At 58.0% G+C, this 18,374-nt stretch overlaps 1 protein-coding gene across 3 annotated transcripts in view; it reads left to right on the top strand.

Annotated features, from left to right (window-relative positions):
• The window catches only part of PLXND1 (plexin D1), a 49,829-nt gene extending 34,170 nt beyond the window's left edge, over nucleotides 1-15,659 (top strand). For all 3 annotated transcript variants that reach the window (XM_047781499.1, XM_047781519.1, XM_047781510.1), the window contains exons 14-36: nucleotides 719-818; nucleotides 909-1,048; nucleotides 1,751-1,918; nucleotides 1,999-2,089; nucleotides 2,271-2,534; nucleotides 2,622-2,771; nucleotides 3,551-3,665; nucleotides 4,582-4,689; nucleotides 4,770-4,882; nucleotides 5,634-5,738; nucleotides 6,210-6,340; nucleotides 6,712-6,910; nucleotides 9,007-9,153; nucleotides 9,266-9,422; nucleotides 9,787-9,890; nucleotides 9,972-10,035; nucleotides 10,717-10,751; nucleotides 10,992-11,096; nucleotides 11,564-11,727; nucleotides 12,768-12,915; nucleotides 13,901-14,041; nucleotides 14,201-14,275; nucleotides 14,504-15,659. In XM_047781499.1, coding sequence (XP_047637455.1) covers nucleotides 719-818; nucleotides 909-1,048; nucleotides 1,751-1,918; nucleotides 1,999-2,089; nucleotides 2,271-2,534; nucleotides 2,622-2,771; nucleotides 3,551-3,665; nucleotides 4,582-4,689; nucleotides 4,770-4,882; nucleotides 5,634-5,738; nucleotides 6,210-6,340; nucleotides 6,712-6,910; nucleotides 9,007-9,153; nucleotides 9,266-9,422; nucleotides 9,787-9,890; nucleotides 9,972-10,035; nucleotides 10,717-10,751; nucleotides 10,992-11,096; nucleotides 11,564-11,727; nucleotides 12,768-12,915; nucleotides 13,901-14,041; nucleotides 14,201-14,275; nucleotides 14,504-14,620 — 2,941 coding nt within the window. In that variant the 3' untranslated portion in view covers nucleotides 14,621-15,659. The remainder of the gene's footprint in view (nucleotides 1-718; nucleotides 819-908; nucleotides 1,049-1,750; nucleotides 1,919-1,998; nucleotides 2,090-2,270; nucleotides 2,535-2,621; nucleotides 2,772-3,550; nucleotides 3,666-4,581; nucleotides 4,690-4,769; nucleotides 4,883-5,633; nucleotides 5,739-6,209; nucleotides 6,341-6,711; nucleotides 6,911-9,006; nucleotides 9,154-9,265; nucleotides 9,423-9,786; nucleotides 9,891-9,971; nucleotides 10,036-10,716; nucleotides 10,752-10,991; nucleotides 11,097-11,563; nucleotides 11,728-12,767; nucleotides 12,916-13,900; nucleotides 14,042-14,200; nucleotides 14,276-14,503) is intronic.
• Nucleotides 15,660-18,374: the final 2,715 nt, after the last annotated feature.

The following is an 18,374-nucleotide window of genomic DNA, read 5'->3' as shown; positions in this document are numbered from 1 at the left end:
CCTTGCTCCCAGGTCTCCCGCACTTTGCTTAAGGCATTCCCACCAGGCATGGGGACACCACTCCTTATCCTTCCGGTCCCCCTGTAGGTCTGCTCCTCTGGGAAGCCCTCCCACACTCCCCTAGACCAGCCCTACCTCCCCAGAAGCCTTGCTCTGATGAAAGGAATTGCAGTTCGGAAGGTGTAGGGGCTGCCGGGTGGGGCAGAGGTCTGGGTCTGCAGCAGCGGAGCCTGGCCCCTGGAGCAGGGGGTGAGCTGATTTCCTTTCTGGGCATTCAGTCAGGCTTGCAGATAAAGCCATGAGTCTACCAGCCCAACAGATGTTCTTAGGGTTGGAGAACTTTCAAATGTCCCCAAAGACCATCTTGTCCAGTCCTCTTGTCTTTATTTGCAGAATTGTGGGAAAGTTAGGTGGGGGGTGGCCCCAGGGAAGAGCTTGGCACCAGGGCGGTACTTAGGAGGCTCAATGGCTATTCTCTGGCTGACAGGGAGTAGTTTCAGTACTTTGACCTGAGTAGTGCTGCTGGGTGTCCTGGCTGTGGGGGGCAGGACCCACTGCGAGTGGGGTGTGTATGGCTGAGTGTAAGGATGGGGCGGTCACATGCCCTGGGGTGTAGCTGGGGAGGAAGGGGCCTGTCGTTCAAGGGAGCAACCCGACAGCACCTGCCTGACCCCCTGGGATCTGCTGGCTGCTCCTTGACCCAAGTTACCTCCCCCAGGATCGTGTGTGCCACGGGGCCAGCCCCAGGGGCATTCTCAGACGTGGTGACGGTGAACGCTTCCAAGGAGGGCAGGTCACGGGAGCGCTTCTCCTACGTGGTAAGGGAGACTGCTGCCTGCCACCCTGCCCACCCGCCCACCTTGGCCCAAGCTGGCCCGAGGCCTGACCGCCTGCCTTTCTCCCCACAGCTGCCCCTGGTGCATGCCCTGGAGCCAACCATGGGCCCCAAGGCAGGGGGCACCAGGATCACCATCCAAGGGAGCGATCTCCACGTGGGCTCAGAGCTCCAGGTCCTGGTGAATGGCACAGAGCCCTGCACTGAGCTGGTGTAAGCCCCTGGGCCAGGTGGGGGGCAGGCTGGGGGGCTGGGGGTCCTCCTCTAGGCATCACCAGGGACCTTACTGGCTATCTTCTCTTAGTCAGCCACCCCCAACACACACTCTCTGGGCCTCAATTTTCTCGTCTGATAAGAACAGCACCAGTGATCGTGGGGAAGTCTTGTGCCCAGCATACAGTAGGTGCTTCAAAAGTACCCTTAAGCTGCAGTGAAAATGGTGATTCTTGCACACATGCTGAGAGCTTCCCTTGGCCCAGGGACATGGTCTAGAACCTCTTGGTGAAATACCTATTTCAGTATGCACTTACTGTATACCAGGTCCCATTGATGGGTGTTTCTGTGGACACCAAGAAGAGCCCAACAGTCTCAGTCCTTGGGGGACAGCAGACAGTCCCCCAGAACTAAGGACAGCAGGATTAGTAGAAGTCTGTGCCTTCAGGGTTGTGGGGGCAGAGCCCTCAGTGGGGCAGAAGCTGGGAGGGGATCTCTGGGATGTCTTCTTGGAGGAGGTGGGATGGGGCAGGTCAGAGAAGAGAAGGGAGAGTGTTCAAGGTGGGCGGCCAGCCTGGGCAGAGGTGTGGCAGGAGAAATCTGGAAATAAGATTTATGTGCAGGTGGGGCCAGGTGAGTAGGCCCTGTGCCCAGGCAGGGGGAGCCAGGGTCCTGGTGACGAGGCCCACCATCCTTCGACAGGCGCACAGATACCAGCATTGCCTGCACGGTGCCTGGGAGCGCCCTGCCGGCCTCCGTGCCCGTGTGTGTGCGCTTCGAGCGCCGTGGCTGCGTGCACGGCAACCTCACCTTCTGGTACATGCGGAACCCAGTCATCACAGCCATCCGTCCCCGCCGCAGCCACGTCAGGTGAGACCTGGACCCAGGCCCCAGGCCAGGGTAGGCTCTGGGGCTGCAGGTGGGCTCACAGGGCTTGCTGTCCCCCACAGCGGTGGCAGGACCATCACAGTGGCCGGTGAGCGTTTCCACATGGTGCAGAACGTGTCCATGGCCGTGCACCACATCGGCCGCGAGCCCACGGTGAGGGCCGGGGGCCCAGGGGGTGGGGGTGGCTACGGCCCTGACTGACCAGGCCTCACTCAGCGGCATCTCCTCTTCTCTCTCTCTCTCTCCCTGTCTCTTGCCTCTCTCTCCCTTCCTCTCTCCCCAATTTCCCTGACTGTCCCCATCTCCCATTCTGGCCCTGGCCCTCCCTCACCAGCTCTGTAAGGTTCTCAACTCCACCCTCATCACCTGCCCATCGCCTGGCGCCCTGAGCAATGCGTCTGCACCCGTGGACTTCTTCCTCAATGGGAGGGCCTACGCGGACGAGGCGGCAGTGGCAGAGGAGCTGCTGGACCCGGAAGAGGCCCAGCGGGGCAGCAGGTTCCGCCTGGACTACCTCCCTGACCCGCAGTTCTCCACGGCTAAGAGGGAGAAGTGGATCAAGCACCACCCTGGGGAGCCGCTCACCCTGGTCATCCATGTGAGTGCCGTGGGGGGCGGGTGCCAGAGGTGGGGAGGTGGCCAGGCTCAGCCTTGGGCCTCACGAGTACCCCCTCTGTACCCACAGAAGGAGCAGGACAGCCTGGGCCTCGAGAGCCATGAGTACCGGGTCAAGATAGGCCAGGTGAGCTGCGACATCCAGATCGTCTCCGAGAGGGTCATCCACTGCTCAGTCAATGAGTCCTTGGGCACAGCTGAGGGGCAGCTGCCCATCACGGTGAGTGGACCATGCATGAGAGGCAGAGGTGGGTTTGGCCCCCAGCCCTGCCCCAGGTGCCTGAGCAACAGCCCCCCAACTGGCACGTCTCGGCTGAGCATTTCCAAGCTCAGAAGCTTAGACAAGCTGCACCAAGCAGAGCTTTACCCCCCACTTGGCAGATGAGGAAACTGAGACCCAAGAACTTAGTGACCTGTTCAAGGTCAGTGACCATCCCAGCTAGGCCTGATGGGGCTGGACTCTCAGAGGCCGTAAGTGCTGCTTCTACCCAGAGTCTGGGCTGCCAGTTACCAAGTAGAGTCACAGAGGGAGGGACACAGGAGAAGAGAGAGGGCCCAGAAAGTGGGCCCTCTTCTGCCTTGTACCTGCTTACATGCCTTCTGGGACAGGGAGCTCACTCTCTTACAGGCAGCCCATGCCACCCCAGGCTGGCTTTGACTACACAAGCTCCCTTTCACCCACACCCCAGTTCCACTTCTGCCCTTTGAGTCCTAAGAGCTCACAGGCTCCCCTGCGGCTGTTTGGGGGCAGAAGCCAGGCTCTGGGAGCTGCCTCGCCTATACTGATTGTGTGTCATGCCCAGGACTAAGGGCTTGACAAGCATGCTCTCATTTAGCTCTCACAGGGTCCCCAGGAGATGGCGTTATCTCTGTCTCATGGTTGGGGCATCATAGACTTGGAGAGGCTAGGGGACTAGCTCAAGACCACAGCTAGTGGGGGGAAGAGCCAGGACCAAAGTCCAGGGTGGCTACAGCCCCCTCTCCCACCTCCCTGCGCAGATCCAGGTGGGGAACTTCAACCAGACCATTGCCACGTTGCAGCTGGGAGGCAGCGAGACCGCCATCATCGTGTCCATTGTCATCTGCAGCATCCTGCTGCTGCTGTCTGTGGTCGGTAAGGACCCCACCTCCGTGAGAGCTGAGAGGACAGACTTGGCCCACCTCACCCTGCCCTCTGCAGATCAGTGGACAGCAGAGAAGGCCGAGCAGGCCAGGGCGCCCTGCACACAGGCATGGAGGTGGGAGCGGGTTAGGCCCTCCGAGGTGGGTGAGGAGTGTGCCCAGCGCCGGCACAGAGGGTGGGGACACAGCTGGTGCCACATGTGCTGGCCCCAGGCTGAGAGCCTGTGTGCCAGGCCAAAGGGCTTAGGACTGGGTTTTCCAGTCCACAGGGAGCTCATGGAGGTACTTAGAAGAGGCTGGTTCAGGGAAGGTTCACTTTCATCTTAGGCAGCTATGCTGCTCTTAAAGTAATGGTTATAAAAGTAATGTATTCAGTGAAGAGAGGAACCTCAGCCTCCTGCACCAATGGTAGGAATTAAAAGAATTAAAGTGGTACAAGTGTGGTAGAAAACTCTCTGGGAAAACATACATTATATATGTGTGTGTGTGTATATGTATGTATATATACATACACACACATACATCTATATTACATCCTAGAAAGGGATTAAAATACAGTACTGTTTTGTCATCTTTTAAAAAGTTCTTCATTCACAAGTGAGGCCTGGCCAGGGTAGAAAGAATTGAAAATCCTCAGAAGCAGAAAGAGAACAGAAAGCAGAAAGCAGCCGTGCTTCTGTCATCCTGGGAAATCTACTTTTTACCAGGGGCTTAAACATACACTCATTTTTTATTGTAAGAATAGGACATGGGAGCCTAATATTCCTGGCCATTTCCCAAGCCCTCGGCCTGTAGCTTTCAGCCCACTCTGGGGTGGGGACAGCAGCAGGCAGGACCTTCCCTTCAGGCCAGGCCCCACACACGCCCCAAGGCCCCTCAGGGCCTGACCATCCCTCCGCTGCCCACAGCCCTGTTCGTCTTCTGCACCAAGAGCCGCCGCGCCGAGCGCTACTGGCAGAAGACGCTGCTGCAGATGGAGGAGATGGAGTCCCAGATCCGAGAGGAGATCCGGAAAGGTAGCAGGCAGGGACCACGTGGGACCTCGGGCCTCTGTTTCCTCTGCTGGTCCACTCATGGCCACCTGCCTGTCCTCCAGGCTTCGCTGAGCTGCAGACAGACATGACAGACCTGACCAAGGAGCTGAACCGCAGCCAGGGCATCCCCTTCCTGGAGTACAAGCACTTTGTAACCCGCACCTTCTTCCCCAAGGTCAGTTTGCGCCTGTGCCAGTTCCCTCTGGGGCTCCTCAACCCATCCCTGGGCCCCAAGAACCCAGAGGTCACTTTTATCCCCTGTGGGAGAATTTGGCAGGTGCATCATGGGCCACTGAGCAGTGCAAAACGTACCCGCTCAGCCACGGGCGCCTGCGCTGCGCTGCCTGGCCAGCAGGCCTGGTTTCTCCCCACTTTCCTTCTCTGCTCCCTTGATGTTTAACTGTCCATGCACAAGCCCGCTTTCCCCCTGCAGAGCTGGGCCTGCCTCTTACTGAGCAGAGGAACAGAGGCCCCGGCTCACTGACACCCTCTCACCTCTGGGCCCCTGGGGCTCCGCCTCCCCTCCTGTCTTCTGGACTCTGCCCCATCCCTGCCCTGCCCCCACCTTCCCTGGCCTGTTGAGGGTATTTGGGCCAGTGACCAGCACCTCCTTTGGCCCTGTCGACACCCTTCTGCACTCATCAGCCAGAGAGCCCGTGTAGTGTCCCTGCAGCCCTTTCTGCCTTGGTTTCCCTCCTTCTACCCTGAGCTGCTTTGCTTCCTTTTGAGCCTCATATGCTCCAGCTTTGCCATATACTGCCTTGTGCTGATTCTACTCCTCTTCCTCCCCTGGCATCCTGTGGCCCCTGAGCGTGGCCCACGGCCTCTCTTCTTTATAAACTGGGCTCTTGCATGTGTCAAGCAGCCCCTGGAGGAGTCATGGGAGCATGCAGCCCTGCTGAGCTGCTGGGCATCTGCCTCCACAGTGCTCCTCCCTCTATGAAGAGCGTTATGTGCTGCCATCCCAGACCCTCAACTCCCAGGGCAGCTCCACGGTGCCGGAGACCCACCCACTGCTGGGAGAGTGGAAGGTGAGTACCCCAACCCTGCACGCACACATGGGGCTTCCCCAGTTTCCAGCTCATTGGATCCATTGGTCCTAATCCTGGGGAGTGGGGAGGAACCTGTCATTGTGAGGTAGTGAGCTCTCCATCCCAGAAGGTATTCAAGTGGCCATTCAGGGTACCTGAGTGCTGACCTCTAGGCCAGGTCGTGGGGGAGGGGGGATTGAGTCCCCTTAGATGTCCCCCTCCATCTGCTGCTTCGAGAATGGAAGGTGAGAGGGTCCCCCACACAGGGACACTGTGCTGCCTTCTGCACCCTTACCCTTGCTGAGCCCCACTTTTGAAGTCAACTGAGCCATCATTCCCAGTGACTTACCTGTGAAAGGTGATGAGTTCCCCATCCCTGGAGGCCTTCACAGAGCCATTCTGGGGATCATGAGTGCTGACAGCTAGGCCAGGCAGTGACATGGGACCCCTGTGGACCACCCACCCCTGCAGATCCCTGAGAGCTGCCGGCCCAACATGGAAGAGGGCATCAGCCTATTCTCCTCGCTGCTCAACAACAAGCACTTCCTCATCGTCTTTGTCCACGCGCTGGAGCAACAGAAGGACTTTGCAGTGCGGGACAGGTCAGGCTGCAGGCTTTGGGGAAGGGGCAGGGCCTGGCAGAGGGGGCAGGGCACCACTCCTAGGTCTGCCTGGGCGGTTTGCAAATCCCCATGTCCCCTGGGCGGCAGTCATGTCCCCAGCATCAGGCCCTGGGTCCTAGGACTCCAGATGTCCTGAGACACTCCCCTGTGCTTCCCCTTCCTGATCCTGGGTGCCCAGGACAGGACTCGTGGTCACGGTGGTCATGGTGCATGTTAGGAGAGGTAGCCCTTTCTTCAGCCTCACTCACCTGTCTGCGTCCAGTGACAAGGTGGACCACCCCGCCATGTGGTCCTCAGATCCCAGGGCCTCCCGGTGCGGCTGGTGCAGATGCCCCTGCATCTGCCCACAGGTGCAGCCTGGCCTCCCTGCTGACCATCGCACTGCACGGTAAGCTCGAGTACTACACGGGCATCATGAAGGAGCTGCTGGTGGACCTCATCGATGCCTCTGCTGCCAAGAACCCCAAGCTCATGCTGCGGCGCACAGAGTCTGTGGTCGAGAAAATGCTGACCAACTGGATGTCCATCTGCATGTACAGCTGCCTGCGGGTAAGGCCACTGGGACAGGCACCCGTGTGTAGGGCAGCCATGTCACTGCCACCACCGGGCCCAGCTTCACCAATAGGTCTGACTTCATTTTACCCTCATGCCAACTCTGCCAGGGGTTGTGTGGATGAGGAAAGAGGCTCAGAGTGGGTAGGACAGGGCCATAGGAGCCCTTGCCCAGATGGGGAACCCAGGCTCAGAAGAGCCCTGGCTTCCTGCAGGGGTCAGAGCAAGTCTGGGACGGGAGCTTTGTTTCAGAAGATTGTTTTCTCAGTCCTCAGACCCTTCCTAGGTGCCTTTGGGCCCCTGCTCTGGGTTCAGGGGATAAATAAGACCTGGGTCTGGCCCTGGAGGGACTCCCAGGCTTCGAGGAGACAGGTGTGGAAGTAAATGAAAATACAGAGTAATAAATGCCATACGGTAGCGCTCAATGCTGCGGCTCCTGACCTGGCTGGAGGGTTCAAGGTGGCTTCCAGAGGTGAGACCTGAGGGCTCAGGAGGAACAAGGCAGGTAAAGGTTGAGTGGGGAGGGTGTCCAGGCTTTGGTTACAGCAGGAGCAGAGGTAGAAGGAGGGAATGTTCTGGAAAGAAACTGAAGGAGTCCAGCAAGTCTTTCTGTGGAGAGAGGAGGCTGGTGGGGCCTGGGAGCCAGGACCTTTCACCTTCTGCCAAAAGGATCAGGACTTTTCTGCAGAACAGGAGATGCTCAGCCCCTGGTCTTGTCCATGGTCCACTAGCTGCTCTACAGTGGTCGCGGTCAGGGACGTGTCTGAGAATCGTGGGCAAGAGGCCCAGGCCCCCTATACCAGGTCTCAGATGTCCTGGGTTTTGGTCCTTCTTTGGCACAAACCAGCTCTGCAACTCTGGACAAGGCGTTGCCTTCACTTGATCTGAGCTTCCTTCTGTCAAATGGGGCCTCTACCTCTGGGCCGGGAGCTGGTGAGCCTGGCGGGCACTGTGGAGGAAGTGGGGGAATAAGGGGGGAACCATGAGGCAGGGCCTGGGTAGAGGTCTTGTTCTGAGAGGAACCACAGGGGCTGCAGTGGACTCTGGACCCAGCTCCTGGCCCTTGTGTGGCTCAGCAGGCTTTCCTGAGTGTCTGCTTCCCCCTCCAGAAAGTTGGGCATCAGTGGAGAACTGGATCAGGAGGAAGGTCTTTGCCAAATCTGCCTAATGCTATTATGACTTAATTTTTCTTTTTTTTTTCTTGCTCCCGCGGCTTATGGAGGTTCCCAGGCTAGGGGTCAAATCGGAGCTGTAGCTGCCAGCCTTCGCCAGAGCCACAGCAACGCGGCATCCAAGCCACATCTGCAACCTACAGCACAGCTCACGGCAACACCGGACCCTTAACCCACTGAGCGAGGCCAGGGATTGAACCCTCAACCTCATGGTTCCTAGTCAGATTCGTTAACCACTGAGCTACGACGGGAACTCCATGACTTAATTTTTCTTTAACTCACCATTTTTACCTAAATATCCACCATCAATGGAACACAGTGTCACTTGCTATAACATGACCGTGAAAATTAGCTCAGAGCTTTGGAGGGCAGCCAAGGCCCTTTCTGGCCGTGTATGTTTTATCAAAGGGAGAATGGTGAGGGTAGGGGTGTTTGGGGCTCCCTACTCTCATCAGGCTGTGATTGCCGTTATTTGAGGCCATGTCTGTGTTCTGGTTCCATCTAAACGAACCCTGGAGTCTTAGCACAAAGAGTCATAGGCTTATGAGTCAACTGATCTGGTGTTCGAGTTCAGTTCTGCCCCTTTCCTGCTGGGTGAACCTGAGCAGGTTGCTTGCCCTCTCTGAGTCTTGGCAGTGAAGACACCCTTGTACCTGGAAGGCTTGCTGGGATGATGAAATGAGTGTGGGCACCCACAGCTGGTGGTGTTTGGCCTTGGAGTCCGTGGAGACACTCTGGGTGGGGGTGGCGGCAGTGGCGGGTTCAAAAAGAGGATTAAGCAGGCAGCCACGGAGGTGTTGCGGCGGGGGGGGGGGGGGGGGACAGTGAAGGTGTTTGGCATGGGGGCAAAGGCTGGGGATCTGGTATCTGGAGGGTGGGCTGCAGGTGGTGGGTGTAGCCTGACAGCCCTGCCCACCCCAGGAGACGGTGGGGGAGCCATTCTTCCTGCTCCTGTGCGCCATCAAGCAGCAGATCAACAAGGGCTCCATCGACGCCATCACGGGCAAGGCCCGCTACACGCTCAATGAGGAGTGGCTGCTGCGTGAGAACATTGAGGCCAAGCCTCGGGTGAGCCGGGTGGCCAGGCGGCTGGCCTGGGAGGGCCCTGCCTCCACCCCCAACCCAGCACCCAGGGCAGTGCCTGGGGGCATCCACTGACTTGCTCCCCTCTCTCGTGCAGAACCTGAACGTGTCCTTCCAGGGCTGCGGCATGGACTCGCTGAGCGTGCGGGCCATGGACACGGACACGCTGACCCAGGTGAAGGAGAAGATCCTGGAAGCCTTCTGCAAGAACGTGCCCTACTCCCAGTGGCCACGCGCCGAGGACGTGGACCTCGGTGGGCAGGGCGGGGGTGGCTTCGGTGGGCTGGGCCCCTGCCTTGTTCAGATGATCGTCCACTCATGCTCTGGGGCCATGGACCCCATCCGTCAGGAGCCCCTGTTCTGGGGGGCGGTGGGGCCTGCAGTGTGAGGACCTGCAGGTGACAGCCACAGCCTTGGTCACCAGGAGAGGCCACCCTAGCAACTCTGACATCCCCAGTGACAGCCTGAGGCTGAGCACTATCCAGAGCTTCTGCTCTACACCCACCACCCTGGCAACCCCTCCCTCTTGGTACAGCTGGGGAAGGAGAGAGGTGTGGGTGCCCCTGGTCTCTCTCACCCCCGCAACTCCCCACCCTGACGCCCTGCTCCCGCCCTCAGAGTGGTTCGCCTCGAGCACACAGAGCTATGTCCTGCGGGATCTGGATGACACCTCGGTGGTGGAAGATGGCCGCAAGAAGCTCAACACGCTGGCACATTACAAGGTGGGCCCCAGCTCCACTCAGCACCCCTACTCCCACCCCCCCTGACCTCCAACCTCTGACCTCAGCCTCTCCCCTCATCAGATCCCTGAAGGTGCCTCCCTGGCCATGAGCCTCACAGACAAGAAGGACAACACCCTGGGTCGAGGTAGTACTGGTGGACGTGAGGGGGGCGTCTAGGCTGGGCCTGCCGTGGCCTCCCTGCAGGGTGCAGGGGCAGGCACCCCTGCCGCAGTGCTGTGTGGGCAGGGCCCGTAGCCAGGCCTCCTCAGGGCTGGTTTCTCGTGGGCAGCGCGGAGGGGCCCAGGACAGGGGCTGTGGTTTTAAGGGGTCTGGACAGCCGCCAGGCCAGCTGGGCTTTAGGTGGTATCCCTGCTCGGAACCCCCTCCACACCCTCAGATGATCAGGCTGGGGTCCTTGGCTCTTCTGGGTTTGGGGACCCCCGCCCCCCTGAGGTGAAGGGTAGGGGCTTGGGTCTCTCCCAGCAGCTAGTGAGGTCTGGGCCAGGGTGGAGTGGGTGACTTCCGCCCCCGGCCTGCCTCGGGGCCTCACCCCTCCCTGTCTCTGACCAACTCTGTCCTGTTTCTCCTGTCACCCTGTGATGTCTGTCTGTCTGTCTGCCTGCCTGCCTCTTCTTTCTGTCTCTGCTTTATCCTCTTTCTTTCTGGATCTCTCTCAGCTCTGGCTTTGCGTTTCTCTCTGTGCCTTGTTCTCTCCACATGTCCCTGGCTCTCTCCATTCCGCTCCATCTTTTCGTCTGCATTTCTGTTTCTCTCTCCCCCCCACCTCCTCTCGCTTGTTTATTTATTGTGTTTTTTTTTCTCACAGTGAAGGACTTGGACACGGAGAAGTATTTCCATTTGGTGAGTGCCCCGCCTGCGGCCCTGGGGGTGCCCACCCCTTGCTGGGTGTGGACTTGGCTTCCACCAGCCTGGGCCTCTGGGGGCAGAGCTCCTGGGCCTGGAAAGGGCTGGGGTGGGGAGTGGGAATGCCACCCAGGGTCACTTGGTGCACCACAGAGCACACGCAGAGCCAGGTGCCTGTGGGTGCATGGCTGAGGACGGCACTGGCCCTGACCACTGGCCACTTCCCTGGCCTCCCAGGTGCTGCCCACGGATGAGCTGACTGAGCCCAAGAAGTCCCACCGGCAAAGCCACCGCAAGAAGGTGCTGCCGGAGATCTACCTGACGCGCCTGCTGTCCACCAAGGTGGGCCCAGCCCCAGCTCAGTGTCTCACTCCACTGGGGCAGCTGGGAGCACTCTTGGGGTGGGGAGGTCGTTCTCACGTGGGACCAGAGGGTTCCGGGGCAAGAGGCTGAGGAGGGGTTTGCTTGAAGAGTGCCAGCGACAGCTTCTGTTATCAGTCAGTGTGACAGATGGCAGCAAGGCCATACAGCTTGGGCACCCAAGAGCCCACACCCCCACACACACCACCGATTCCCTGCTCTATGTCCTAGTCCTTCTGACACCCCTGGCTGGTAGGCTTCACTAACCCATCTCACAGACAGGAAAACTGAGATCCAGACAGGCTGGATGACCATCCTGCTGCCGCCCAGCTTCCCCTTCACCCCACACTCCTCAGTCCCAGCCCCTCAGCTCCCACAGCTGTCAGAGGTGTCTGCTTACCTGCTCCCTGTGGTCCTGGACTGACGACTGCCACCCCCCTCCCATGCAGGGCACACTGCAGAAGTTTCTAGATGACCTGTTCAAGGCCATTCTGAGCATCCGTGAAGACAAGCCCCCACTGGCCGTCAAGTACTTCTTTGACTTCCTGGAAGAGCAAGCTGAGAAGAGGGGCATCTCAGACCCTGACACGTTGCACATCTGGAAGACCAACAGGTCAGGGGCCAGGGGGCTATGAATGGGAGGCCGGTGCTACTTCATTGTATCATTAGGGGCAGCAGGGGTTCAGGGCCTGGCCTCTCAGCCTGCCTGCCAGGGTTCAGTCTCTATATGCCATTCCAAGCTGTGTAACCTTGGTTAAGTGACTTACCCTCTCTGCACTTTAGTTTTCCCCAGCTGTAAAACCAGGGCAGTGAAAGTAACTCAGCTTTTGTAAGAATTAGGTGACCCTTGTATACATTTTGCCCTTATCATCACTCCCCTGCCTCTTCTCTTGGGTGGGCACCACCAGCTGTTTCACAGAGGAGCACACTAAGGCTCATGGAGACGTGCCTTACCCTGATCATGTCCCTCCTGGAGGCACATTTTAACTTTTTGGGGTCACCAACCCCACTAAGAAGTTGTTGAAAACCTCAGCCTGACCCTCAGAAAAAAAATGCCTCAAACCCAGAGGTTTCTGTGTAATTGCCAGGGCTTCTCTGAGCTCAGGGAGTGGGGTTGTCCATATAACCCAGGCCACCGGGGCACTGGGTGGGGGGGTGTTACCAACACTCTGGCCTCCCGAGGCCAAGGATCCAGGGCCTGCTGGCCCCCAGCCCTTGCTGGTGGCCCAGCTGGCAGGGGCTTCCTGTGGCCAAGCAAAGGCTGGAGGAGGAGCCGAGGGCTGGAGGAGGCGTGTGGGGGAGAGGGGTGTCTGGCCAGGGGGCTTGTAATGAGAACCACGACTTGGCTTGAGGCTCCTTCACAAGAGCAGGAGGCGCTGCAGGGGGTGGGTGCTGGAAGTGAGGGTGCACTCGTGCCCCTGTGCTACCCTGGGAAACCTGGCTCCCACCCCCTCTGCTGCTGTGGTGCCCTGGGACACTCGTCACCCTCGTCTGTGGCTCAGAAGATGGTTGTGCCTGTAGGTTACCTCTTGTGACAAGTCTCCACTGGCCACAAAGGGCCAAGTCTGCCTGTCCCAGCCCCCTCGATGATCATGTCCTCTGCTGCCTCCCCTCAGGGTGGGCTCACGCTGCTCTGTCACCTCTTGTCCCCAGCCTTCCTCTCCGGTTCTGGGTGAACATCCTGAAAAACCCTCAGTTTGTCTTCGACATCGACAAGACAGACCACATTGACGCCTGCCTCTCAGTCATCGCGCAGGCCTTCATTGATGCCTGCTCCATCTCCGACCTGCAGCTGGGCAAGGTCAGTTGTCCCGGGCAGGCCAGCCCGTGCTGCAGGGGATGGAGATCTTCCTAGGAGGGGAACAGAAGGAGTTCAGATCTGAGGCATATGGGATGAATGGGGTCATCAGACAGGGGACTTCCAGAAACAGACACCCATCGTCAGAAACTTCATAGCTGCAGCCTGGCCACACCTGCCTCAGGTGTGCCCAGTGCCCATTCTCCATCCTGAGGCCATAGAGCCAGGGGGAGCGTGGGCAGCCTGCTTGGTTCTGCACCTCATAGAACCAGCCAGGCTCCAGGCAGTAGCCTGGATGATCAAGAGCCATCCAGTGGGTGCTGAGAGAAGGGGTGGGCAGAGGGGGACAGGTGGCCAAGACCTCCAAGTACACGCAGGAGGGAGACCCCTGAGGCCTCTATCTGCAGGGACAGGACCAGCAGGCACTGGAGGGCGGGTAGGAGCGGTGCAGGCAGAGGGAAGAGCTAGGCCAGGGAGGGAGGCACCAAAAGGTCCTGGCGCTGGGAGCATTCATGAGCGGGGAGTTAGACCTGGCCCTGCATTTAGCCTGTGACAGAGATACACGAGAGGCAGAAAGGGCTATCACTTCTCACATACTATCTCGGAAGGCAGGATGCCTGGGACAAAGAACTGGGCATGTTTCACATTCAGGCGTAGGAAACGTGTGGTGGGAAATGTTCCACTGAGACAGCGATCAGGCTTCCAGAAACCTGAGCCACCGAGATCCATAACCCTCAGCAAGGATACGAACAGAACAGACTGTGTGTCAAGGTGCTGGCACAAGCCCTTGCACTTTCACCCCCAAATACAGGTCCCCCTTGAGGTTATCACCCTGAAATTGCTTGGAAAATAGGGCAGGGGCTCCTCGTACAAGGACAGAGGTGGGAGGTGCCCCTGGCCCAAAGCTGGCGGGGTAGAGGCACTCAGTGATAGCGCCACTTTTGTGGCTTGTCTCCACCCGTGTCTTATCCTCTCGCTTCTCCCTCAGGATTCTCCAACCAACAAGCTCCTCTATGCCAAGGAGATTCCTGAGTACCGGAAAATCGTGCAGCGCTACTACAAACAGATCCATGACATGACCCCACTCAGTGAGCAGGAGATGAACGCGCACCTGGCTGAGGAGTCGAGGGTGCGGCCGGCTCTGAGGGGACCTTGCCTGGTGGGGGATGGGGAGGACCAGTGGTGGCAGCGAGGGGCTGTGTCTAAGGAGCAGCCATGGCTGGGCTGGCCGGGTGCTGACCGTGGAGTTAACCCCCTTCCCAGCTCCTGCCTTGTCTTTTCCTCATAGAAGTACCAGAATGAGTTCAACACCAACGTGGCCATGGCAGAGATTTATAAATACGCCAAGAGGTATCGCACCCAGGTGGGTACCCCCAAGTGTGCAGCCCCTGCCCCCTGGGCGACAACACCCCCACTTCAGCCCTGTCCACCTCCACCTGCTCAGGTGCTCACACCCTGGGATGCTGGGGCTTTGGGGGTGGCCGACAGCCGCAGAGATCTAAGCAGCACGTTGGTCCCACTCTCTGCAGTAGGACCCTGCCGGGTCCCCGGGCTGTGACCCAGCTCCCCCTTGCTCTGCCCTCCCCCTCAGATTGTGGCCGCCCTGGAGGCGAACCCCACGGCGCGGAGGACACAGCTGCAGCACAAGTTTGAACAGGTGGTGGCCCTGATGGAGGACAACATCTACGAGTGCTACAGCGAGGCCTGAGCCCTTGTTGCCTGGGGATGGGTGCCCACTCTCTGCTTCTTTGTGTCCCCCGTGCCTCTGACTCCGGCTGGGAAATAACTGAACAGAGGCCTGGGGTTGGGTGGCGGGGTGGGGGGGAAGGCAGGGAACCAGGGGCCTCTCTGAGCCAGGCGAAGGAGCCCCCAGCCCTGGCCCTGTGGGCACCGTCCCTTCCCACCTACCCACAGACCCAGGCTCTGGAGTGGGGACTCGATTGCACAGCCTGGACGGCACCCCCACTCACTCTGCTGCGGCCCAGAGCCCTGCCCCAAGCGGCCCCGCGCCCATGAACTGACCTTACAGGCAAAGGAGCCGCAGCCGGAAACACTACCTCATCCAACCTGGCGGAGGGGAGGCCCCTGGAACCAGCCCCCGGTTGGTTTCTGCTTTAGCCACCAAAATATCCCCATCATCTCCCCTCACCCAGAGAGGACCTTGGCCACTCACAGCATCAAGCAGCGTCAGATTTTTGTTGCTCGAGTGGCCACCGGTGGAGGAGGCAGCCCCCACTGCCCGTGGCAGGCTCCGTGCTGTCCAGGGAGCCAGTGGGTGGAGGATGTGGGGACAGGTGCTGGGCGATCCTGGTCTCTAGGGAGAAGAGGGGAGGGGGCTGAGTTGCACCAAGGCTGTAGCTGGGCTACTTGATCTTGCTGTAAGTGTTTCTACAGATAGCACCACTTTTTTTTGTTTGTTTTTTTAAAAAAGCTTTTTTATATGTTAAAAAAACTTACCACGCGCCAACTGTGAATAGCTGCCGCTAGTGCAGAGGACCCAGGAGAGGTCCCCGAGGGCTCCCAGCACAACACTGGAAATAATGGTGCCAGGGATGGACAGGCCTGGCAGAGACCCCCGGCGCCCTGAGAACATCACCCTTTCTGTTGCCATTAGAATCGGTGTCTGGCTGACCCGGGGCCTGTGCAGACCCAGCCAGCGCAGGGACAGGGGGGGGCCTGCTGGGCTAGAGGGGGAAGCTGGGATGCTCTGGAACCTTCTTTATAATAAAAGCCTGATGGGAAAACGTGCTGTGGGCTCCAGGCTTTATCCTGAGATGCCAAGGCGGAAGATGGCTGTGCTTGTGGCAGAAAGTAGGGAGGGCGGCCTCGCTTGGGACCCTGCCCAGCGCCCAGGTGTGGCAGGGTGTGGGCCAGTACCGACTGAATCTGAGAGGGTTCAGGTTCAACAGGGGCTACCTGCTTGCTGTGGGCCTGGCCCCCCACTGATGTTCCCTGGGCTCTGAGGGCACCCACAGGACCTCCAGGAAGATGGCACAGCTGCTGTGAGCTCCTAACCTACTCACCTTTATAACAAGCCTGGAAGGAACAGAAAATTGTCCCCATTTTACAGATGTAGAAACTGATCAGCCCGGTCACGGAATTTCCCAGGTCACAGCAAAGTGAGGACACAAAACAGGTTGCAGGAGCCCCTCGTTCCTCTGTTCCATCCTTCCTCCAGCCCAGTCTCCACAGCGTCCCAAAAATGAGTGGGGGTCTCCAAGGTGACCACCCTGGAAAGAGAGCTGGCGCTGATAACCTCGCCTTGAATTTGTCATCATTCTTGGACCACCAACCTTATTGTTCACGAGGCAACGGGCAATTTCCCCCAGGCTCATGTAATCCTGGATTCTCCCCCCCAACAGCTCATGACTTGGGATCAGCAATACCAGAGAGACACCCCACCCTAGCCCCCTTGCTGGCCCTGGGCCTGAGCTGAGGCTGAGGCTCATCCCTGACCCCTGGGAAAGGTCCCTATAAGACTCCCTCCCAATGAGAAGAGGCTGTTTTTTTTTTTTTTTTTTTTTTTTTCTTTTTATGAAGGACAAATAATCACACATGGTTATCAGGAATAAGAACTAGGACAAAAATTGGAGTTCCCATCACGGCACAGTGGAAACGAATCTGACTAGGAACCATGAGGTTGCAGGTTCGATCCCTGGCCTCCTTCTGTGGGTTAAGGATCTGGCTTTGCTGTGAGCTCTGGTGTAGGTCACAGATGCAGCTTGGATCTGACATGGCTGTGGCTGTGGTGTAGGCCGGCGGCTTCAGCTCGGATTTGACCCTTAGCCTGGGAACTTCTATATGCTGCTGGTGAAGCCCTAAAAAGACAAAAAGACAAAAAAAAAAAGAACTAGGACAAAAATTCATACAATTTAAACAAAAATCCCAGAAATACCAGTTCTAGAATTAATGAGAACAGAAAAGTGAGACGAGAAAAGTAAACAATTTTTAGCTTTAAAAATAAGCCTTTTCCTGTAGTGCCTTCTGGGTGGAGAGAGATTCTTTATCTTTTCAAATTTGCTCACTGATGCCTTTTTATTAAGCAGATTTTTCTAATTTAAGTTACTGACACATCTGATGGGGTTTTTTTTTGGGGGGGAGGGTGACTCTAAAATGAATACGTATTTTCTTCAAAAAGCGTGGAGAAGATAAAAGCTTCCTTAACCCACCCTGCTTAGCAGCTCAGAGGAGCCTGCATGCGGCCCAGGGTGGGGGCTGAGGAGTGTAACGTGGGATCAGAATGTACTCAGCATCTTGCAACTGCCTTTCCCTCCATGCAACAGTTCGTCAGTAACATCTTTCTATGCCATTAAATATTCCACAGGCTGTTTTAATACCTGATTAACATGCAGTCCCTTCTTGAAATTTAAAAAGACACCTGCAAATGGAAGAAACCTCTAGTTTCTGGGGTCATTTCTCAGCACAGAAGGTAGCCAACCCCTGTGAATTACCTCAAGTCCTGAAGCCTTGCAGCTATGACATTTCTTCACTCTGTACGAGGGTCTCAGGAGGTGGGAACTTTGGCGTGGATTCTGTCCCCAAGCTGGGGAAGAGTTTCCCTGTCTCAAGGGTGCTGGATGCTGTGCTGCTTCTGCCAGGTCAGGGCTACTGGCCTGCACCCTCCTTCCCTGCTCAGGGATGTGAGATGCCCACCCAGAGATGTGGGTGGGGGACGCCTCCCACAACCAGACCCCCCTTCGTGGGAAGTGCCAGCACAGCTCCCTGCCATCTGCTCAGTGTCCCATGGGCTCTGCTGGCAGCCACACTACAGGTACCCCAGGGGAGCCAGGAGTCCATCAGCACAGTGAGACGAAGCCTTGAAGCCTTGTGTGGGACTTGTGTGGGACTCAGGGAGGCGAGGGAGGGAGCAGGAGCACAAAAGGGCAGTGGTGCTCCAGGCTGGGCTGCCTCAGTTTCCATTTGAACCCCTTGGCCTCCTTCCCAAGTCCCAGCCAGGTCACCTCCGACTCCCTTCAAACCCACGCCTTCCTTCTCTGCCCCCTTGCCTGGCTCAGCGGTCAGCCCTCATCTGGGTCATCTCTGGGAAGCTTCCTGAACAAGCTGAGTTCCACTCCAGGAGGTAGTCGCCAGGCAGGGCATGCCTGCAGACCCCCAACTGTGGGCTCATCCCTGACCCCGTTCTACATCCATCCCTCAGCAAATCCCATCCTCTCTGATTTAGCCTCTACCAGAGTGCATCACTTCGAACCCTTCCCTCCATGGCCACCCACCCTTCGGCTGGACCATTGCAGGTGCCTCCTCACTGGCCTTTGCTGCTGCCCAAGTCCCCCTATAGTCACTCTTCTCACGGTCCTCTAATGACTCCGTATCACAATTGAAACAAAACCCAAAGTTCTTCCCCGGCTTACAAGGGCCTCCAGTATCTAGCCGTTGTCTACCCTGCAGCCCTTGTTATGGTCACCTACTGCCACTTAACAAACCAACCCGATACATTTATGTGG

This window comes from Phacochoerus africanus, chromosome 1, assembly GCF_016906955.1.
Source record: "Phacochoerus africanus isolate WHEZ1 chromosome 1, ROS_Pafr_v1, whole genome shotgun sequence".
NCBI lineage: Eukaryota > Metazoa > Chordata > Mammalia > Artiodactyla > Suidae > Phacochoerus > Phacochoerus africanus.
This window is presented reverse-complemented; position numbering and strand designations above follow the sequence as displayed.